General features: G+C 35.6%; 2 protein-coding genes and 1 pseudogene across 6 annotated transcripts in view; all 3 read left to right on the top strand.

Moving 5' to 3' along the window:
• The window catches only part of LOC111365436 (ethylene-insensitive protein 2-like), an 8107-nt gene extending 7317 nt beyond the window's left edge, over window positions 1–790 (top strand). For all 4 annotated transcript variants that reach the window (XM_022985993.1, XM_022986000.1, XM_022985981.1 and 1 more), the window contains exon 8: window positions 80–790. In XM_022985993.1, coding sequence (XP_022841761.1) covers window positions 80–460 — 381 coding nt within the window. In that variant the 3' untranslated portion in view covers window positions 461–790. The remainder of the gene's footprint in view (window positions 1–79) is intronic.
• Window positions 791–4564: 3774 nt separating this feature from the next.
• LOC111373290 lies at window positions 4565–14338 on the top strand (annotated as a pseudogene).
• Window positions 14339–16652: 2314 nt separating this feature from the next.
• LOC111365426 (adenosine kinase 2-like) lies at window positions 16653–22277 on the top strand. 2 transcript variants are annotated; one of them, XM_022985969.1, is made up of 12 exons: window positions 16653–16942; window positions 17303–17356; window positions 18593–18639; window positions 18747–18778; window positions 18872–18973; window positions 19261–19325; window positions 20748–20824; window positions 20902–20999; window positions 21101–21171; window positions 21257–21323; window positions 21393–21576; window positions 21880–22277. In XM_022985969.1, exons 1-12 carry the CDS (start codon window positions 16860–16862, stop codon window positions 21891–21893), a joined length of 894 nt encoding a protein of 297 aa, XP_022841737.1. In that variant the 5' UTR covers window positions 16653–16859; the 3' UTR covers window positions 21894–22277. The 2 variants fall into 2 exon arrangements, with proteins under 2 accessions (XP_022841737.1, XP_022841728.1); XM_022985960.1 differs by having other exon boundaries at window positions 16654–16942; window positions 21925–22277.
• The last annotated feature ends 1510 nt before the right edge of the window (window positions 22278–23787 follow it).

Raw genomic sequence — 23787 nt, 5'->3', positions numbered from 1 at the left:
AACCCAACAATAACATTTTTATTCTGTTATCTGCAGTTTCCTCAATTACCTTTTGTTACATGTATGCATCTTTCTGCAGGGGATTATTGATCTAGCCTTTTCTAAACCTCGTTCTCCAATGGCTCCCTGCTTCTGCCTTCAGCTTTCTGTAGACTACCAGCAAAGGTCAAGTCCCCCAATTTCAAATGGGAGCTTGCCCCCACCTCCGAAGCCAGGTCGGGGAAAATTTACTACTGCAGCTTCGCTTTTAGATGTCATCAAAGATGTTGAAACCGCTATATCTTGCCGAAAGGGTCGATCAGGCACTGCAGCTGGTGACGTTGCTTTCCCCAAGGGAAAAATAAATTTGGCATCTGTACTGAACCGCTACAAACGTCGTTTGTCAAATAAACCAGTTGGATATCAGGAGGTCGAGCCTGGGCTGCACAAGGTCCCACAATCACCTTCCCAGGGCTTGTAACCTTTGTTCTCTGTTTGTAGAAGCCGGGCGTAAAATGCTATTTGGGTTGCTTGATTTTGTGTAACAACTCATACTTGGCATCAAGATGCGCCCGGTTGCTATGAACTTGCGCTTTCTTGTATTAAATCTTTGTTCCTTATTGAGTTTATATGTACTTTTATCATATGTATACATAGGATATAATGTGCTGAATGTAGACCAAAACGAGAGGGGAAAGAGGTGGAAGTATATTTATTGCCATGGGAGCTTCTTCCTTCACCCTTTCAATTTTACAGGTCAAATTGTGAAGCAATGGAGCAGAGAATCTAAGATCGTCATATTAACAAGTTATCTGAGTTTTTGTTTGTTGCAGACTTATCCAAAAAAATAAAAATAAAAATAAAAATAATAAAATGTTTTTGTTTGCTGCAGAAATAACGCCCTTGCTGGGCATGTCATCTGTTTTCCATTTTAGGTAATTTTGCTATCTTCAATTGCTTGATTTTATACATTGCATTTGATCTCTCACCGTTTAAAGCAATAAATCTTAAATTCCTTGAAGTTCCCTTCTAATAAAAACACGAAGATACAATGAATAAATCATAATTTCCAGGAAATTTTGTCTGGTTCTCTTACGTGAACGTGCTAAGCCGTATGTTCATTGGCAAAGTTTAATGTATGAGGTCGTCAAGATACGAGTTCATTGGTGAGTTTAAATGTATATATCGAGTCACGAGTCACTGGCGTAAATAGGGTAAATGTAAATATTGTTATAAGAATTTTTTGTTGTATGTCGTTATTGACATTTTAAAATTGACAATTTTCCCATTGGTACTCGAGTAATATTAAAATCGAAGTTTGGGTGTGGTAGTGATGAAAAATTGATGAAAGAATCAAATAATTAACAATCATGCTACATGAACATCAATGTTAACATAATGTCAATTGGTATTCTATTATTGGTCAATTTAAAATACAATAAGCTTTTCCATGCAATCATCTACTAGCACATAAAATTATGTCAAGCTTTATGTCAAATTCTCCTAGCAAAGTAGCTTTATCCAATAACTAATTGCCTAAAATAGCTCAAACCTTTGTGCCCTCATGGCGATGTAGGGTGTCTCTGCTATTTCGGTGGACAAGTGTTACCTGCAAAATGAGGTCACGGGTTTTCTCCCTCGTTTTACTTCTTACGTGAGAATTAGTATTGAATTTAGGAGTGTAGGGAAAAGCGAAGTGTGTATTCAGATAACCAAAGTTTTTCAGATTTACACTTGTCTTCCCTTGAGGATATTTATAGGTGATTGAAGCCTTGTAACTGCCATGCGTTTTTATTGCCATATGTCCCACATAGCACCTCACGTTCTAAGTGGAGTACCACCGTTTATCTAGTGGTTGGTTGTGTCCGTGATAATCGTTAAACAAACCTCATCCGATTCAACGATATTTTCATGAATCGGCGTTATGTTGGACTTGTAGTGTTGGATGGCCTCATATGGTTAACAGTCTAGCATGGATGTAGAGGTCTTCTCAATGGTCGACATCCTAGTATGGAGTTGCTCTACGTAGGGTGTTCATGTGGTAGCATTCACCTCGACGGTTGTGGTGAACGGTTATTGGTACTATCTAACATCACTAGCCTCTCTACATTTTTGTCGATAGTTATCGAGAAAGAGTAGCATTTTTATCCCTCCGCTTACTACCTTTTTTTTTTTTAAAGATCTACTCCTCTCTCGTCGACACTTGGTGTAGTGTGAGTGGGTTAAGCGATCCAAGTGAAGTATGGTGGTGACAATACCATACACATGGTGGCCCATGAGTGGGTTTGGTTCTACGGGGAGACTTCCCCCAAAAAAATTCAAAATCATTGCTCTAAATAAAGGGGGGAGTCCTTATTTATTCCTCATTTTACAACCTCTAGCTTCTTCAATAGCCAAGATAACATCTTCCACCTTTCTTCCTTTATTCTAGCTTTTGAACTTAACTTTCCTCTTATCATGTACAAAACTATCTTGACTTCTTCCAATGCAAGTGATAATGAAGGGACGAGCATATCGACCGAGCCATCTTTCGGGGGGCCGATCGACGCAGCCTTAGGTGTGGCTGACGGTAATCGACCAGCAAGAGATAGTACCAATAACTGCTCACCACAACCGACGAGGTGAATGCTATCCCATGAACACCTTACATAGAGCACCTCATGCTAGGTCGTCGACCATTGAGAGACCCTCTACACCATGCTAGGCCATCGACCACTGAGAGACCCTCTACAACTTTCTACATCCATGTTAGGTCGTCGACCATTAAGAGGCCCTCTACATCAATGCTAAGCAGTCGACCCATATGAGGCCATACGACGCTACAAGTCCAACATAACGCTCTTTCATGAAAATATCGTCGAATCGTATGAAGTTTGTTTAACGGATATCATGGACACAATCAACCGCTAAATAAACGATGGTCCTCCACTCATAACGTGCGTATAGTGAGAGGTGCTATGTGGGACACGTGGCAATTAGGGATGTCAATCAGGCTTGTCGGCTCGACCCGAGAAAAGCTCGAGCTGCTCAACTTGAGGCTCGGCAGACCCGAGCCCCATTTTGGAGAGTCAGCCCATGAGCCTTTATAGTAAATAAATAAATTGTAGGTGGCAGCAAACTGCTGTCTTTTTAAGGTAGCCAAAGGCTTAATATAAAATAAATATAAAAAAAGGGCCTACCCGACTCGGCTCGGAAATGCTCGATTTAAAATTTTTGGGCGAGCTTTTGCTCAGCACGGCTCGGGCCTGAAAAAAGCTCGATCATTTTAACCGAGTCGAGCTTGAGTCTCAAGTTTCGATTCGTTGACATCCCTACGTGGCAATAAAACCACACAACAATTACAGGGTTTCAATCACCTATAAATATCTCTAAGGCGAGATAGATATGGATTTGAAAAACTTTGGCTATCGGAATACACACTTCGCTTTCCCCTACACTTCTAAATTCAATGCTAATTCTCACGCTAGAGATAAAAATGAAGGAGAAAGCCCCGACCTCATTTTGCAAATAACACTGCTCACTATAATAGAAGCACACCACGCCACCAGGAGGGCACGGAGGTTTGTTTCACTATTACTTCAGAGAGAACAATGTTAAAAGGATAAGTTTATTTACACTATGACTGCCGTCCTATGTGATGCAACCGTCAAATGGAGAGCCACCACCTTATTGGTGGTCCCACCTTTAGATTTTAGATGAAAAGCGAGAGAGAAAAAAGAGTCTCGAGATGACCTTACCTCATTGGGTGAGGATGGGCAACTCGATGAGGTGATGGCTCCCCATTCAGTGGCCGCACCAAGTAGAATGGTGCAACCGCTCCATCGAAATTTTTCTCAACTAACAACATCAAATCTTACAAACTCGCTCCATCTTTTTCATGATATTCCATCTCAAATTAATAGATGAAAAAATCCAAAAATTCTTAAGAAGAGAGAAAAAAAATGCTATTTATTACAATATCAGTTAGTTGCTTCCTTGAATCTTGTTCGTGTAAAAATCGTGTTAGATAAAAGAAATAGCAGAAATTCTAATAATTTGGTCCAAAATAATCTTTGTTTGTAATTGCAATTCACTAATTATGAATAATTTTTAGTCCCACTGACCAACACTTTTCTTTTAAAAATAAGAAAATAAAAAATCAGCTATATGGGCTAAGCTAGGAGAGTAGAATTGTGGAGGCAAATTTCACAAAATTTTAACTGTGGGGGCAAAATTGAAAATTATAAAAAAAAATGGAAATTTTGTGTAAAATCTATTGAAAAATCTTGAATTTTAGATTTAGCACGAGGACGACGAACCCTATTGTTCACACTAAATCTGCCCTATATCCATATTTAAGCAAATCCAAAACGTTAATTAAAACAAAGTACAAAACTATGGTGAAGATTAATCTTCAACTAACCCACATATGGTCGGCCGTCAACCACCGTTACTCACTCGTACTACTGCCAGCCACAAACCATACTCCTTATTTGAAGCCACAAACTTTACCAACCACATTAATGCATCCCCACCCCTACCCCCACCCCACTTTCTATAAATATGACTGCTTATATATATCGTTTCATTGTTTTCCATTCTTTCACGTATGGAGTGTACAATGGAAAATGATAGCAAAGTTTTGGATTTTGCTTGAAGGATCCATTGAACTGGGGAATGGAAGCTGACTCAATAAAGGGCAGCTATTTGGATAAGGTGAAGCGCATGGTAAAGGAGTTCTGGAAGCCAATGGTGAAGCACGACGATGAAACCTTGACCATATCCCCAGGTGGCGACGATAGCTGCCAAAGATAATGCTATCATGGTAGAGCTGGCGGAGGCGGCCAGGGCCGATGTCAAGGCCAACAGTGATTGGGTTATGGGTAGTATGAATAAAGCAACTGACAGTTATGCTATCACCACCAATTTTGGTGCCACTTCCCCTAGGAGAAGAAAGCAAGGTGGTGCCGCCCCCCGGGGCACTTCTCCACTGGCAAAGGACGGGCTCTGTCAAACCTGGCAGATCAGAGGTCGTGAGTTCGATTCATGGGGTTCTTGGAAGGCAAGGATTTATTCTTGGAAGGCAAGATAAATCTTGGAAGGCAAGGATTATTCTTGGAAGGCAAGGTGCAACTTGGATTGGCTTGCTTGACACTTTGGCAGATCAGGTGGGGAGGGCTCGGACCCTGGCTAGTTGGAGGCACATCCCGCGATTAACTGGACTGTGTGAAGAGAGGCCGGATCACAGACCCAAGGATTAGTCAAGAATTTGATACCTTGTAAAAAAAAAAAAAAGGCCACAAAATTGAATCAAAAAAACCCTTAAAATAATGGCAGAAAATTGGATTTAATTCAAAATGAATCGGATCTTCATGAGGTGTTTTCACACAATTAGATATATCATAAAGTACATTCAAACTCAATAAATATAATGGAACTGAACGAGGGCTAAAGTAGCAGTAGGTAGTGCAACAAAGCTACGGATAAAAAGCTAATTATCTCCTGATTTTTGGGGGAAAAAAAAGAGTTAAACCTAATTAATGATATTAGAACTTAAAAGATATGATTCCTCCTAAAAAAAAAAAAAAAAAAAAAGAAGAAAGCAAGGTGGTGCCCTCCAAAAGGAGTTAATCAGGTAAAAAAATAATTTCTCCAAGTTAATCAGGTAAAAAAATAATTTCTCCAACTTTTCTTTTATATATATATACACACACCCAAAAAGTTTTGCAATGTATGTAAGTGTTTGTAAGTCATGGGTCCAATGAAATGTCTAGATAATAATTGACTAGTAATTTGTCAATTATTCAAAATGTGTGGATAAAACATACGTTTGACTGGCTTTAAAAAAAAAAGCTTTGCCAAACTGTACTAAGTAATCAAGAACTCTTTAGATATTGTTCTAGACAACATTTATGCAGCAGTCTTCGACTCAATGACAGATCCAGGATTTGAAGTCAGTTAGGGTGGTCATTGACCATCGATAGTCAACACTTGTAATAGCAATGATGTTAATTAATATTTCATTAAATTGTATTAACAATTCTTCAATTTATATATAAATGCACCAAATCGTAAATTTATCATTTTCTCTTGTCACATATTCATATGCCACAATTCACATATATCACATATTTTCAAATTCACAAAATTCCAAATTTTCACATCATAACTCATAAATCATAACTCGCAGTCAAAACTCATAATAAATTATAACTCAAATATGATAAATCATAACTTACAATCAACTCATAAAATAGAAAATTATCTATGCATCATGAAGAGATGTATAAATTTATACAGAAAATCAATGTTTTGAAAATCGACCCGGTCATCAACTTGGAAACGGTGAAGTGTTAAAAAGTTCAACCAGGACCGAACCGGATGCAATAAATGTTAGGTTTTGTGACATAAATATGGTTAAGAGTCTTGTGAGATTGTGTATTTGATTTTTACTTGGAAAGGAAGATTGTATCCAAGTTGAATAAGGAAAGGAAATCATCTCCTGGTTGAAGTTCTATGTACAATTGTAACTTAATTTTAACAGATTTTCTTACCTTTTGAGACTTTTTTAGGGTTTGGAATGTGACCTATAAATATAAGGCTCCTCTATCAGTTTTGTTTAAATATTATTGTCGTGTCTGTAATTTCTCTCAATATTGTCAGTTAATATACATCGTTCATCTGTATTAACTCTCTTTGTTATTCTTTACTTTTAATCTTATTTCTTGTTATGATCTATATTACTTCATATTGTGTAATTAATCTCATTCATTACAATTTCTCGGGGTCCAACAAGTGGTATGAGAACCGGGTTTTTCTTCTACGGATTGGTTGAGGTTTTTTCAGAGATAACTACTATGAAGTATGACATTCCACTGCTGGATCGTAATACAAAGTTTTCTTTGTGGCACGTAAAGATGAGGGCTATTTTGGCACAACTGAATTTGGACGATGTGCTACTGGGTTTTGAGAAGAGCCAGCTGATTGGACAGTAGAAGAGAAACAATGGAAGGATCTAAAGACTTTATCGCAGATCCATCTTCATTTATTCAACAATATTCTGTAGGATGTCGTGAATGAGAAAACAACGGTTACTTTGTGGTTGAAATTGGAGCAGTTATGCATGACTAAAAGTCTCATGAGCAAACTGACTCTAAAGCAGAAGTTATATTCCCATCCAAGGCGGAAGGAGGGTCACTGGAGGACCATATCACCGTATTTAAGGAAATAGTTGTAGATATGGAGGTGTGGAAGGTTAAGTACGATGAAGATGATCTGGCCTTGATATTGTTGTGTTTGCTGCCTGGCTCTTATGCCTCGTTTTGGGGACACCATTTTGAATAGTTTGAATATTTTGACTATAAACGACGTCTATGATGCTTTGCATTCAAAGGAAAGGTTGAAGCATTTGATTGGAGCTACATCAAGGATGATGAAGCTATCGTATCTCATGGTGGTCGACGGAGGGGCAGATCGAAAAATAATAGCAACTTGTTTTACCTTTACTACAGATGTAAGGGACATATTCGGAAGAATCGAGATAAATTGTAGGCTAAAAGTGATTTAGCTACAAATCGTGGAGTTCAACCTTTGATTTCAGACGAAACAAATGTAGTTGAAGATTTTTCAGATGGCGGAGATGTGATGTTGATCATCATACCTGAGGTGGAATATAGGCCTGACGAGGAGTGGATTCTCGATTCAGCATGTTCGCATCACATGTGTTCCAATCGAAATCTCTTTTAGACATATGAGACTATTTAGCAAGGTAGAGTTATAATGGGAAACAACCAGTCTTGCCATATTGCTAGGATATGTCGAGTCAGATTTAGATTGTGGGATAGGACAGTAGGAATAATTGATTAAGTTCGACATGTTCTAGACCTGAAAAAGAATCTAATCTCGCTCAATACTCTAGATGCAAAAGGGTATAAATTCTTTTTAGTGGAGGTGGATTCTTGAAGGTTCGACAAAATTTCTTAACCACAATATCACTCTATGCTTTCCATTACATGGACGATCACTGCAATCGATGATCTTGTTCCTTTATTCTACATTGTCAATTTCTTGATCGGTTGGCCCAATTCAAAGGTCGTGGGTCCTGCTGGAGAGACTCTAAATGCTAAGGAAGCCTTAAAGCTTTCTGGCGTTAGTGGAGGATTTTTTGAGTTGGAGCCTAAAGATGGCCTTGCACTTGTTAATGGCATAGCAATTGGTTTTTGGCTTGGCGTTGATTGTTCTTTTTTAGATTAAGATTGCGGCTCTTCTATCTGAAGTTTTATCAGCAATTTTTGCTGAAGTAATGAACGAGAAACCTGAATTTACTGATCATTTGATGCACAAATTGAACCACCATCCAGATGTTGGAGTCGAACGAGTAAGACAAGCAGTGAAAATAGTATTTCAACCCTTCAAATGTTCAGGGTTAAAATGGCAATAATAATAATTCACTCAAATTGCAAGAAATTTAATAGTTGAATGCAAAGATTTGTTGACAGGGAAACCTATGAAAGGAAAAACCCCGAGACCTAGTTCAGTAGAAGCCTTCCATTATGAAAAATAATGGATACACAGTTTTTCTTCTCCAGAACGCAATCTATAGGCTACTAATACATTAAGAACGGATAGTTCTTGGATACCAACAATAAGAAGATACCAAAATAGATACATACAATAATAAAGAGAAAATCTTACTAAATAAGTATGTATTGCCCAGAGAAATGGAAATGAATCTGGATGATCAGCTCAGTCAAAATATAGCTCTCTTCGTTAGGAACAACATACTTAAATTTCAATTTAATCGGACCACAGATGAGCCTCAATCATTGGCAAGAAGAACTAAAACCATTTGTCTTTTTCTCTCGTTCATTTCTCTGTTCTCTCTCTCTCTCTCTCTCTCTCTCTCTGTGTGCGTGTATCTCTATTTTTGTCTTTACATTTGAGACTTTTTAAATTGACTTGGGAGAAAGTAGAAAGTGACCCCACTTCTCCCACAAAATAACTTTCCTCACGTGGAAAGAACACCCAACAAATCTCCTCCTTCTGACTGCGTGAGGGACTTCACCATGTCCGCTTCCCTTCTACATACATGTAGTTTCTCCATGGCAATGGCTTTGTCATCATATATGAACCATTCTCATCAGTATGGATTTTCTCAAACTGTAACTTCTTCATCTCTAGAGCATCTCAAATCTAATGATACCCGACTTCAATATGTTTGGATCTTAAGTGGAAGGTTGAATTCTTATTGAGATGAACAACACTTTGACTGTCACAATAGAGTATATACTTCTCTTGCTCTAAGCTCAGTTCTTGTAAAAACTTCTTCATCCATAGCAACTCCTTGCTAGCTTCAGTGATGGCTATACATTCAACCTCTATGGTAGATAGAGCAACACATTTCTGTAGTCTTGATTGCCACGAGACTGCTCCCCTTGAAAAAATAATTAAATACCCAGAATTAGACTTTCTAGAGTTAACATCACCAGCCATATCTGCATCTATGAACCCAACAAGTTCATGTTTGCTAGTGCCAAAAGATAAACATATCTTAGAAGTCCCTCTGAGATACCTGAGAATCTACTTCACTGCTATCCAGTGTTCCTTTCTAGGATTAGAGAGAAATCTACTGACAACTCCAACAAATGAACAACTTTTGGCCTTGTGCATACCATGAAATACATTAGACTATCCATAGCTGATGCATAGGGCACATTCTTCATTTCTTCATTTTCTTTCTCACTTGAAGGACTTTGCGTTGAACTTAGTTTCCAATGACTTGCAAGTGGAGAGTTTACTGATGTTGCCTTGTCCATATTGAACATATGTAATAGCTTTTCGATATAACCTTCCTGTGATAGCCGTAATTTTCCATTCTTCCTGTCACTAGAGACTTTTATACCGAGAATTTGATTTGCAGGTCCCAAGTCCGTCATCTTAAAAGACTTGCTCAACTCCTTTTTCAGCTTCTTAATTTTTTCAGTGTTACAACTAAAAATCAACATGTCGTCAGAGCAAAAGAATAATAAATTCCCCATCAGAGAACTTCTTTATGAACACACAATGATCAGAACTCGTTCTGGTATATCCATCATCAACCATTTGTGAAATTTCTTATACTATTATCTTGGTGCCTGTTTGAGACCATATAAGCTTTTCTACAACTGTCATACAAGATTTTCTTTGTCTTTAGCTATAAATCCTTCTGGTTGCTTCATGTATATTTTCTCTTAAAGGTCACCATGGAGGAAAACGATCTTCACATCAAGTTGTTCAATCTCCAAATTCATACTAGCTGCCAAGCCTAACACAACTCGGATTGAAGACATTTTAACCACAGGAGAGAAGATTTCTTCAAAATCAATACCTTTCTTCTGACCAAACCCCTTCGCAACTAACCTTGCCTTGTACTTTGGTTGTAAACTATTTGGTTCAACCTTTAGTCTGAACACCCATTTGTTCTTTAGTGCTTTCTTGTCTTTAGGCAACTCCATTAGATCATAAGTTTGGTTCTTATGCAAGGTTTTCATCTTTTCTTGTATAGCTTTTAACCATTCCATTTTCTGGTCATGTTGTAGAACCTCCTGAAAACATTTTGGCTCTCTCCCATCATAAAGAAACACATACTCAGTACTAGAATACCTCTCTAGTAGATCTTCTCAACTCTACTTCAATTAGCACCTCAGAAGAAGTTTCCTCTTGATTTTGATCTGGCGCTGCATCATCCTGTGCAATGGCTTCATCATAACTACCATGTTCCTTTTGCACATTTTCTCTATGTTCATCATGCACCACAGGATCTAATTTATGTGGAATTGAACTGATTTGTTCATCATTGACTGAATTTGGCTTCTTAGTCTAATCCAACTCTTCAATGGTTTCATCTTCAAAGAAGACATCTCTACTCCTGATGATCTTTTTATTCATTGGATCCCACAACCTATAACCAAATTCTTCATGTGCATATCCCAAGAAGATACATTGTTTTGCTTTGCTATCAAGCTTGGATCCTTTATCTTTAGGAATATGAACAAATACCCAACGGTCAAAAACTCTTAATTGATTAAGAGATATATCTTTCTTTGTCCAAAAACTCTCTGGAATATCACCATTCAAAATAATTGATGGAGAAAGATTAATCAAGTCAACTACTGTCCTCATTACCTCGGCCCAAAAGTGCTTAGGCAATTTTGCATGAGAGAGCATACCTCTAATTTTCTCACAAATAGTCATGTTCATTTTTTCTGCCACCCCATTTTGTTGTGAAGTCTTTGGAACATTTTGCTCGAGCCTGATGCCATATTTTCTGCAGTACTCTTCAAATGGCCCATGGTACTCACCGCCATTATCTGCTCTGACACATTTTAACTGCTTTCCAATTTCTCTTTCAACTTTCAAATGAAAATCTTTAAATACTTCCAACGCCTGATCTTTAGATTTCAATAGATATGTGAACACTATTCTAGAGTGATCATCAATAAATGTAACATTATACAATGCACCACCTCGAGATTTACTTGTGTAAACATCAATGTGACCAAAATCAAGAATATGAATTTTCTAAATGCATGGAATCTACAAAATGCAACTCTGCTTTGCTTTCCAACTAAACATTGAGTACAATGGAATCATGATGTACCTTTCACATTGTCTAGAAGCTTCTTTCTATCAGGAATTTGAAGTCCCTTTTCACTCATATGGCTAAGCCGCTTATGCCATAGCTCAGTGGAAGCTTTATTTTCAACAATATTCACATCTCCATGGATTAATTTTGCTTTTGTTCCATAGAGACCATTAGTCTTCTTTCCTCTGAATTACTTAGAGAGAACTAAAGTTTTCCAACTGTCTGGTAAGGAGCTTAGCAGAAGTAAAGCCTGTACCTCATCATCTAGTGTAAGCTTCGTGGTAGACATCTCATTCAACAACCCTTAAAAGCTGCTCAAGTGCTTTGAAACAATTACCAACCTGTACTTTAAATTTACAAGCCTTTTGATCACGAAGGCCTTGTTCTGTGCATATTTTCTTTCATAAAGACCTTCTAATTTTTGCCAAAGACTACATGCATCTATTTCTTTGGCTATATGATGGAAGACACTTTGATCAACCCACTGCCTAATATGTCCAACACCTTTCTATTCAACTTTTTTTAATCCTCATCAGTCTTAGAATCGGGTTTCTTGCCATTCAATTGAATAGGTTCAAATAGATCTTTGTAATACAAAATATCCTCCATCTTAGTCTTTCAAATAGAATAATTGGAAGTTGTGAGTTTAACCATGCCACTAGCCGAATCCTCCATTTTAATTCTCACCAGAAATATAGAGACTCTACCAATCGTTCCAATACCACTTTGTTGGAGTTGAACCAGTAAGACAAACAGTGGAAACAGTATTTCAGCCCCTCAAATGTTCAGAGTTAAAATGACAATAATAATAATAACAACTCACTCACACCGCAAGAAATTTAACAGTTGAACACAAAGATTTGTTAACGGAAAACCGATGAAAGGAAAAACCCCGGGACCTAGTCCAGTAGAAGCCTTCTACTATGAAAAATAATGGGATACACAATTTTTCTTTACCAGAACACAATCTAGAGGCTACCAATACATCAAGAACACATATATACCAACAACAAAAAGATACCAAAATAGAGACACACAATAACAAGGAGAAAATCTCACTAAACATGTGTGTATTGCCTAGAGAAATGAAAGGGATCTGGACGATCAGCTCTAGTCAAAACGTAGCTCTCTTCGCTAGGAATAACGTGCTGACATTTCAATTTAATCGGACCACAAATGAGCCTCGATCATTGGCAAGAAGAACTAAAAATCATTTGTCTCTCTCTCTCTCTCTCTCGTTCTTCTCTCTCTATCTCTATCTCCATTTTTGTCTTTGCATTTGGGACCTTTTAAATTGACTTGGGAGAAAGTGGAAAGTACCCCCACTTTCCACAAAATAACTTCTCTCACGTGGAGAAAACACCCAAAAAGGGGGCAAATAGACGCTGCAGCTATAATAGAACACATTTTGGATGGTAGTTCCTATGTGAAGGCTGCTCAAAAGTTACACGAAATGGATCTACTACAAAAACCAAAACAAGGCTAGTATAGGCTTAGAATGTCCCCACAATGGCTGGGCCTCAAATCAGAGTCATTCGCTTTGCAACGAAAATGATCGATAGGGAAATAAACTCAATGAACAATAATCCATTGATCAATGTTTCAAGGAACAAGGCATTATACGGTGGCAACTTCCAGGTTACACCAATTGGAGTTTCATGGACAATGCTAGATTGGCTATTGCATCAATTGGAAAGTTGATGTTTACTCAATTTTCTAAGCTGGTTAATGAATTCTACAATAATGGATTGCAATCTAATCTTTCAGGTGGGAGGAATCCAAGTTTGAATTACGGTTTCAAGGGGACGGAAATTGCTATAGCTTTTTACTGTTCAAACTCTAGTTTTTGGCAAATCCAGTCACAAACCATGTCTAGAGTGCCAAGCAACACAACCAAGATGTAAACACGTTGGGTTTGATTTCGTCTCAAAAAACTGCTGAAGCTGTAGATATCTTGACATCCATGTCATCCACTTATCTCGTGGCGTTATGCCAAGCAATAGATTTGAGGCACTTGGAGGAGAATTTGAGGAACACTGCCAAGAATACTATTAGCCAAGTAGCCAAACGAACTCTAACAATGGGAGCCAATGGGAAACTTCACCCTTCACGATTCTATGAGAAAGATTGGATTTGTGTGGTGGATCTTGAATATGTCTTTACCTACATCGATGAACCTTGCAGTGCAACCTACCCATTGATGCAAAAACTATGGCAGGTTCTAGTTGATCGTGCATTGGAAAATGGTGTGAACGAGGGAAACGCAAGCTCTTCCATCTTCTAGAAGATTTGAGCTTTTGAGGATGAACTAAAGTCCATCTTGCCTAAAGAAGTTGAGAGTGCAAAAATCGCCTTCAAGAGTAGGAATCCAAAAATTCCTAACGGATTAAGGAGTGTCGATCCTTCCCACTGTACAAATTTGTTCGAGAGGTGCTCGAAACCGAGTTGTTGACTGGAGAAAAAGTTAGGTCACCTGGCGAGGAATTTGACAAGGTGTTCACTGCAATGAGCAAAGGACTGATCGATCCATTGTTAGAATGCCTAAAGGGTTGGAATGGAAATCCTCTTCCCATCTGTTAAAAAATCATTTCACATGAATGATTCAACAAGAAGGGGAATGCTTACATTAGCATAGAGGTTCAACACTTCATGTTCTAGTTTTGATTAGACGAAATTGCAAAAACTCTTGAAACTTTATGTTTGGTTTCATTTTGTGTCTGGTGTTTTGGATCTTTAGATATTTTATAATGCTTGATTTCTATGTCCGGGAATGCCCGGAGTAATTGAAGTTGAAATTTTGATCAATATATATTTATTTACCCGATAAAAAAAAATCTTTTCACACGAAACAAACTTCTGTTTAAACTATCTTTTTTTACCTTACTCCTGTTTTGTTTTGATTTGTCTGTAAGCAAATGACATGTAAATATTGCTTTAAGTGAGGATTTTTCTGTACTAAAGAACAATACTTGTTGCAAGTATTTATCAAAGTTCATTAAATATTTTGAATTATTTCTTTCTTTCTTCTTCAAAATGAACAAAGATTCACCTGTCAAAAATCTGTATATCTCAAGATTGTGGTATCAGGGTGGTGATCGCATTGATGAATCCCGCTTCCACCTACCAAACTATACCATACGGTTCTGATCACCTGCAATGATGCCTATACATTTTTTATTTTTTTGATGGGGAAATCTGCATCAGCTACCCTTCAGGTGCGCACTGGGTAAACTCTCGAGGACACCTATACATTTATTGTATGTTCTCTTGTGTTTGTGTGATAGTTGTGATAATCGTCGTGTTGACAATGAACACCTCGTATTATCTATCATTCGGTAGTTTACTATCACAGTAAATAATGAATGTTATCAGACATTATTGTAAGACGTAAAAACACACAATCCCATTTTGACTTGATCTGTGGAATCATCCAACGCTATTTGTACAACTAATGATGAATGATATTACTCTTCTGTAAATGAATACCGTTAACATTATGTTCCTGTTTGGTCCAACTAATTTTTTTTTTATTAAATTCTAAATCAAAATCAACAATTAATTTTAATAACACATTTCATATGACCAACAAATTTTGAACCATACAATTAATCATTTTTCATTAAAATCTTCTAAAAATTTGATTTTTATCTTATTCAAATGGGGGCTAAATTTATAGGTAGTTGGGAGTGCGGATCTTTAATGTGAACCTTTGTTTGGTCCACATTATTTTTAAAATACATTTTTTCTTTTATTTTTAACTACACATTTTTAAATGAGATAATATTACATGCAAAAAAAAAAAATTATTTTTTAACTACACATTCTCTATCAAAATACTATTCCTAAATGTATTTTGGGCAAAAGATGGAACTGAAACATACTCTAATTAATTAGATAACATGAAACTAAGAGAAAAGTGAAGGTACAGCACAATCAGCTTGACGGGAAAAAACTCAAAATCTCCGTATAAGCTTACCTACTTTTACAAATTCTTTCGCTTACCAACATCACACTTGTAGAATAACAAAATTGCACTCTGGGTCCTCAATAAACAGTTTTAATAACAAAATTGACCCTTTTGTTGGGAAAAAGTATCAAGTTAATCTTTAACACTCTAATTAATTAGATAACATGAAACTAAGAGAAAAGTGAAGGTACAGCACAATCAGCTTGACGGGAAAAAACTCAAAATCTCCGTATAAGCTTACCTACTTTTACAAATTCTTTCGCTTACCAACATCACACTTGTAGAATAACAAAATTGCACTCTGGGTCCTCAATAAACAGTTTTAATAACAAAATTGACCCTTTTGTTGGGAAAAAGTATCAAGTTAATCTTTAACATATTCAACTATACAAGAGTTCATGTCTAAATTTGTAAGGAGGCATATTTCCTCGAGTCACATGATAGTTTATTGAAGATTTACACCATTGTTCTTGAGAATTGATTATTAAATTATAATGAAATATATGGATAAAGCATCATGAGTCATTCAACTTTGAGCTAATGTTTATCTTGATCATTTATCTTCGCATCACTCTACTTCAATTTGCATCCAATCACTCATATTCAATTTAGTGCAATCAACTAACCTAACTTTGATTTACTTGTGAAATCTGACCACTTTGTCCATTACCTTTTTTATCTAAAGAAATACGCTAATTTCAACATTCATAATAATGAATGACATGTAAAAACGTGTTTTTAGTTTAAGTAATTTTTTTCCAAGAAAATATATTAGCCACTACTTAGTCAGGATTAAATTTCAAATTTTAATCTAAATCAAAGTTTAACAATTAATTTTAATCACATATTTCATGAAATACACATCTTTTTTATCATATATTTTATCAATTTTGATCAAAATCTACTAAAGATTTAATTTTAATCCAGCCAAAATGGGGGCTTATGATATGCATCTACAAACATGGTAATCATACTTTAGTTTTATTGTCCAATTAGCATTCAAATTGATACTAAAATTCAAATAATAATCATATTTGCAAACAAAACGAAGTTGGGAGACTTGATTTCACCAAATTGAAGATGAGTAATTAGATCAAGAAGCAAATCAAAGTTTGGATGATCTGATTAACCTAGATGTACTTCTTCTCAAAGTCAAGTAACTCGTGGTGCATTTTATTCAGATATTGATGATCAAGTTCACCAACGGACAATCTTCCCTATATAAATTGACCTTTCCCACTCCGCAGCCTCACACAGTGTACTCTTTCGCTACTGATATTTTCAGCCATTCCTGAGTTGCGAAAATCAGAAATGGAGTACGAAGGAATTCTGCTGGGAATGGGAAACCCGCTTTTGGATATCTCTGCTGTCGTGGATCAAGAATTCTTGAACAAGTAATTCATTCTAATCTTTACATTTTAAAACACCATTTTTTTTCTTAAGTATATGCGTGCTTAAACCGAGATCTAGCAGTTGCTTATCTGATGCTTCACCTCGTAGCATTTAATTTCACAGATCCATACATGTGGAACAGTGGAAGGTTTATGTATTTAAGTTAGCACACGTGTAATATTGTTTTTGTGAACAGTTATTGTTTTGAGTTCTTTTTCTTATCAATGAATAGATCTCTCTGCTTGTATGACTTAGATGTTTTAAAGATCTCAGATTTACTAGTTATAATTGTACAGATCAGTGCGTTAGGACTACTGATTTTTTATGATGCAATAATTAAGCTCATTTTTATTTTTTCACAGGTTTGATATTAAATTGAACAATGCAATTCTGGCGGAGGAAAAGCACTTGTCTATGTAAGTAAATATCCCCTGTTTACTTTGACGGATGGTTTATCTTACCCAGAGTAGTAATTAAATTTCTGGTGCAATATTTCTTGTATTTTACTTGTTTTATTGTTTTGTATATAATTGTAGAATCCTAATAAATACAAAGTTTTAAAAAGTTTTTCACTCTATGATGCATACTTACGGAAAAGCAATGATAAAATCTGGGCATGTTTTGTATGCAACTTGTAGTGAACAATCCATTAGCTTCTTTTTTCACATTAATACTCTACAGCGTTTTCCAATTATACTTTGTATGGCAATAAGTTCTTTTGTGTTGCCGACCAGTGATGACTCCTAGACATTTCATTGGACAGATGAACCAAACACATGCAAAAAAAGATTATTGATTGTTCTGGTTGTTGACATGCAAAATATATTTTCCAGAAACACAAATTCATATTGTTCTATGCTTGCTTGTTGGTTTTTATATTAAAGTCACATAGAGTAACTGGAAGACTTCAGCAGAGATATATGTAACTTGACAACTGATTCACAGTCAGTCTTCAGTATACGTTTTACGTGGAAGTTTTCATGAGAAATGAAACCTCAAATTTTAAATTCTACAAAATGTTGATGAAACAATGTATCATTTAGACTTCGGAGCACAGATCAATTCACTATTGGAATGGATTTGTTATATTTGTGAAAATTTTAATGTGATAATGACACTTTTCATTTAATTAGAGTAGGAACATGGTTTCTTGGGAATGTCCAAATGGGTACTGTTACTTCAAATGGTATCTAGTTAAATTGCTCAAATTTATTCTCCCAAATTTGATTTCTAGTTCTTTGGTAGTTCAAATTGACAATGAAGTGTATTCCTTGTTCTGAATTTTTTTTGTTTTTTTTCCTTGTCTTCCCTATTTTGAAACTGATTTTTTTGTCTCCTTAAGGGTTCTTTGTACCAGTAGGGAGAATGCCTTTTTTGTTTTTCCTTTTAGATCTTCAGTTGGGTGTTTTCAATTTGGATCTTATTTTGCTCTTTACACAAATAACTGAAGTAGCATTGTTTTACTCAATAACAAATGTATTGCTAGTTCAGTTACTCAGAAGATGATCTTAAGGCTGAGCTAATAAGTTACAAGAAAGCGACCATATAATGAAGAAAAGTGTGTTGGAAAGAAGGAGTTCTTTATTTTACCCTATAGAAAGATTATTTTCATAATCGTGTATGGAAAATAATTTTGATGAATGTATTCTCAGGTATGATGAAATGGCATCAAATTACAACGTGGAGTACATTGCTGGAGGTAATTTTTTTGAAACCGAAAATTGGGTTCTTAAAACTGGTCTAAACTCATTTTTCACTAAGGTACTACTGAGCATTACTGGTGTTTTGTATAATTTGTTACCACAGGAGCTACTCAAAATTCAATCAGAGTTGCTCAGGTAATCTGAAGTCAATTTTATGGATCTAAAACTGTTAACAACATTGTGCTACTAGCTTTTACAGTAAAATAAGTTTCAAATTGTTCTTTACAGTGGATGCTTCAGATTCCTGGTGCAACCAGTTACATGGGTTCCATCGGAAAGGACAAATATGGGGAGGAAATGAAGAAAAATGCAAAAGAAGCTGGAGTTAATGTAAGTTCTTTGTCCATTTATAGCTTTCTCATCCATCATTGTCATTGCTGACAATTTGACATGAGGCCGTGATTTTCACTTGTCCAGGAAAAACGCTGTAATGCGAAAATCACTTTTTGTCATTTACTTTTCTTATATTTGCTTAACATCATATTGTTGGCACCGTTCACCATTACTGTATTACTGTCTTTTTCATTCCTGCCTTGGTTTTTAGTTTATTCCAGTTTCTTCATAGGTAAAATCCCATAATGGAAATATATTCTGTCCCTTCCTTGTGGTTGCATTAGGTTCATTACTATGAAGATGATTCTCCTACTGGTACTTGTGCTGTATGTGTGGTTGGTGGTGAAAGGTTAGTTTCCTTCATTTATTTAAAATTTTATTCCCAGCCTGCCATGTGTTTGTATCTGACCATCCTTTTTTTTCTTTTTAGTATTATCTTATCTTCTAATTCACTAAGTTGGATTTTTCTGATATTTACCACTGTGATAAAATTTATACCATAATTTTCTAGATGTCATTTAACTTTTATTCAACAGAAGTGAGTGGTACTCTAAAATGAAAAAGAAAGAAAATAGATCTTATGGTGTATTAGTGATCATGCTATTGTCAAAAAAGAAAGAAAATGGATCTTTTTGATGATGTTCTAGTGATCATACTATTGTCACTAGTCCTTTTACATTTTAGATTGGGGACTTGTTCTTACCTGTTGTTTTCATTTCTGCTTGGTTCTTTGGGAACATTGCCTGCTTTTATAACGCAATTTCTGAAAATAGGATAAAATATCAGCATATAAAAGTGATTTGACTTTAACAAACTATTTCTCGAACGGTAACAAGCTGTTAAAAAATTACATTGTGGAGCTACATCTATGTTGAGTGCCACATTCCGCAATTAAACTACTACAATGTGGTGGCTGTCCAGTTGGACTTTCCAGCCATCAATAACTTAGCCCCTGTTTTGTTTAGCTAAAGAAGTTGATAAAAATCTAAATCAAAGTCAACAACTAATTTTAATCACACATTTCATTGGATGCATGATTTTTTAGCAACTTTTCAATCACACATGTCATCAACTTTGAATAAAATCTACTAAAAATCCCTTTTTTCTCAAAACCAAACATGGACTTAATGTGCATTTGGCAACCCAAAGCAAATGGACTTCTACTTGCTAGAATTGCATTTGCTGAAGAAACAGGTGTGTGGTAAGCTAATTTGGAAGAACTTTGACAAGAGTCCATCTTTGGAAGGCCCCATTAATGGTGGCATCTGACTTTTACTTCTTATGTTGAGGGAACAGTTATAGAACTCTGGTAGTGTTTGCACATCGAACATATTGCAATATTTGAAATTATGTTTGGTAGCTCATGATGTAATGTGCATCTCTAATATGGAATTTCATTCAAGAATTTGTGCTAAAAAACCTATTAGAATATCAGACATAAGATTACCTGCATAATTAACTTCCATGATTCATATTTTGTGCATCAGCTGTTTTCTAGTAAAAATGACACATTATCATTTGCTTTTGAGCATTTTTATGAGGCACATGTTTACACTATAATGGAACTTCTTAGATAAGCCATGTGAAGTTTAGTTTTCTGGTTTTGCCGCTGTCAGTGAAGCTACTAGATCTTTTTGGAGCAAATTCTTTTAGAAAGTTTTTTTGTTTGCTCCCTTGTACTCTGTTATTAACCCAAGCAAAAAACGTTTGAAGGGTCTTTTGTGTCCATTTTTCTACTTTACTAACGATATTTTGGGTTAATACGTTGCAGATCACTTATTGCCAATTTGTCAGCTGCAAATTGCTACAAATCTGATCATTTGAAGAGACCAGAAAATTGGGCTTTGGGTAGTTAGCTTCAACTTGGATACTGTTTGTTTTGTATAAGCATTCTGTGAAGCTGATTTCTCTCTACATTTTGACAGTTGAAAAGGCCAAGTACATCTACATCGCCGGATTTTTTCTAACAGTTTCCCCAGATTCTATAATGCTTGTTGCTGAGCATGCAGCTGCTAAAAATAAGGTATAAAATTATCACCAAAATTTTATTGTGCAATTTGTTGCTGAACAGCTTTTTTTCTGACGAAACTGTTCCTACCTCTATAATCATTCGTGCAAGTGCAGATTTTCACTACTAACCTTTCTGCTCCATTTATCTGTGAGTTCTTCAAGGATGTCCAAGACAAAGTATTTCCGTAAGGCCAACATCCTATTCTATTGATTAACTTTTTGAATGGGTCATCGAGAAATTGATTGATGATTCCTACTACTTGGGTTCAGGTATGCTGACATCGTCTTTGGAAATGAAACAGAGGCAAGAACTTTCTCCAGAGTTCATGGCTGGGAGGTAATCTTTATACGAGATTTGCTGACATCTTTTTTAGTAATATAATTAACTGTAGTTTTTTATGAACAGACTGAAAATGTTGAAGAAATAGCTTTGAAAATTTCCCAATTGCCAAAGGTCAATGAAACACGCAAAAGAATTACTGTCATCACTCAGGGCGGAGATCCAGTTGTTGTCGCAGAGGATGGGAAGGTGAAGTTGTTTCCTGTAATTTTATTGCCAAAAGAAAAACTCGTTGATACCAATGGCGCAGGTGCGTGACTTTACCTTTTTTCATAATGTCAAAAAGCCTGATTACCTACTCGGCATGTTCTTATCATACACAAACAAATTTGAAGTTATTGAAAACTTGTAGTTTGTTGGGAGGCTGTATGCCATAATTTAACTCCCTAATTATTCTTAGCAAATCAACCCCAATTAATGACTCAAATCCCGGCCGTGTATCATTATTAACATCCTCTGCAATTACTATTCTTTGAAGTGAATGACTCTTCTATCTTCTTTCAACTTAGCTAATACCATCACCACTCTGCTCACAATCTTATACAACTACCAGATGGAAGCATGTGATTTGAAAACTTTACATTTACATTTGTTGCAGGGGATGCTTTTGTTGGAGGATTTCTGTCTCAATTGGTTCAAGAGAAACCTATTGAAGATTGTGTAAAAGCAGGATGTTATGCTGCAAATGTCATTATCCAGAGGTCAGGATGCACATATCCTGAGAAGCCTGATTTTAAATGAAGTACGAATTTCCTATTGTTCTTAATCCCTGGTTGAATTTTGATCACCGAGAAACTAATCAAAAATATAATTTTGATGGTTGAGAAAATAATCGGTAGTGGTTTATATTTGCATTTTGCACGAGTTCCTGCATTCTTGCTTGCAAAGAATTTTAAATGTCATCGAAGATATTTATTTGAAGTAAAGATCATTGGTATTTCCATTTTCAGCCCTTGGCCTTGTTGGACTGTAAGGCCCCTGTTTGATGACCCTTTTTCTTAATAACAATTTTTTGAATGGTGATTTTCAGGAGAATGTAGGTAAAAAGTAGAGAAAAGTTTTGAATTTATACGCAAAATATTTAATTGTGTGAATATGTGGTTGAAAATGAGTATATAGAAAAAAGAGTATTCAAATAATGAACATCCTCTCCTAGTGGGATTGGATTGTGCTCCGTCTGGAAATTGATTTTTCTTTACCTAATGTCTTGATTGTCTACTTTATATATATGCATTTTGTGAGACCTGCTGTTTAAATAATAATTTAAGCACACCCAAACAAGCACATGAATTGCAATGTTTAGTGTTTTAAGATACTGGTATGTCTCCAACATCTAGTTTTCGAGCTGTATGGTGAAATCACTGAAATGTGCGATAAATCGTCTCATTTGAAGGCTCTAGGTTCCTGAATCGATTAGTCCTTCTTATTATTATTCTTATTATTATTATTATTATTAATAATTTCTTTTTTTTTCCAACTAGCCAAGAATTCTTTTAGGCCACAAATTCGAGTCGAATTCAGGCATTCACTTTCTAATGTTGGCGGAACGCATGCTAAAGATAAGTTATCTTTAGTTACAATAATCTTCTAGAAAGAAGTTATGTGCTTGTTTGGTAAAATTTTTATTTATTAAAAAATCAGTCAAGAGTTCATTTATAGTCATATGTTTCATTGGACTCATAATTTTATTCAGTTTTTTGAGAAAAATATGTAAATATAATACTCTTAAGAATACAAATTCAAATTTAATAAACTTAAAAAAAAAAAAAATCACAAAATCAGGTGTTAAATTATTAACAACAATAATAAAATATATTATATGTCTTTGTTTGAGTCCCATTTTTAAAAAAATAGAATTTATTTTTTCTAATCTCATTTTCAACCATATGTTCTTCTATAAAATATTTATACACGTATTTCAAAAAAAATTCATATTCTTTAACCACAAATTTTTCCATAAAATTACTGCTCTATAACATATTTTACCCAAAAATAGGGATCAAATTAGGGGCATAATCCAATCTTAACAATAAAACCAGACATACAAGGTCGGTTTTCAACACGTCGGTCTCATATAATTAAAAATTGCACAAAAAATGCTGACCTCCTCCATTGTGGGTGTAAAAACTTTTTTTTGGTAGTGTAGCGCTGCCCTAATCTTTATCTCACCCAACTCCCATTTCTCAGTTCTTCTCACCGTCCGCAAGATATCCTCACCTCTGACAAAGAGCACGCCGTCGTGTGGCACATGGTCTGGAGAATGGGGAACTTGAACTCATAATTGCTCAATAAATACTTGTCTAAAACCAACACCCCAATTTTAGAATAATACCATACTGCCACTAAACCGATCGTAATAAATTGGCCAGATGATTTCATTGCAGACATTTTTCATTATTCACCCAAAAATAAAATTAAAAATAGCTTTTTTAATTTGGGAAAATTCTATTTGCATATAATT

The sequence above is a fragment of the Olea europaea genome, chromosome 2 (assembly GCF_002742605.1).
Source record: "Olea europaea var. sylvestris chromosome 2, O_europaea_v1, whole genome shotgun sequence".
Taxonomy (NCBI): Eukaryota; Viridiplantae; Streptophyta; class Magnoliopsida; order Lamiales; family Oleaceae; genus Olea; species Olea europaea.
The sequence above is the reverse complement of the archived record's forward strand: the minus strand, read 5'-3'. Positions and strand labels throughout refer to the sequence as shown.

What these genes read in the sequence shown, in the direction of transcription:
- LOC111365426 (XM_022985960.1), top strand. Translation starts at nt 16,860, where the DNA reads ATGGAGTACGAAGGAATTCTGCTGGGAATGGGAAACCCGCTTTTGGAT. An exon ending in ATTCAATCAGAGTTGCTCAG is followed by an intron (nt 18,779 to 18,871) that starts GTAATCTGAAGT and finishes TGTTCTTTACAG; the next exon opens with TGGATGCTTCAGATTCCTGG. An exon ending in CAAAAGAAGCTGGAGTTAAT is followed by an intron (nt 18,974 to 19,260) that starts GTAAGTTCTTTG and finishes TGGTTGCATTAG; the next exon opens with GTTCATTACTATGAAGATGA.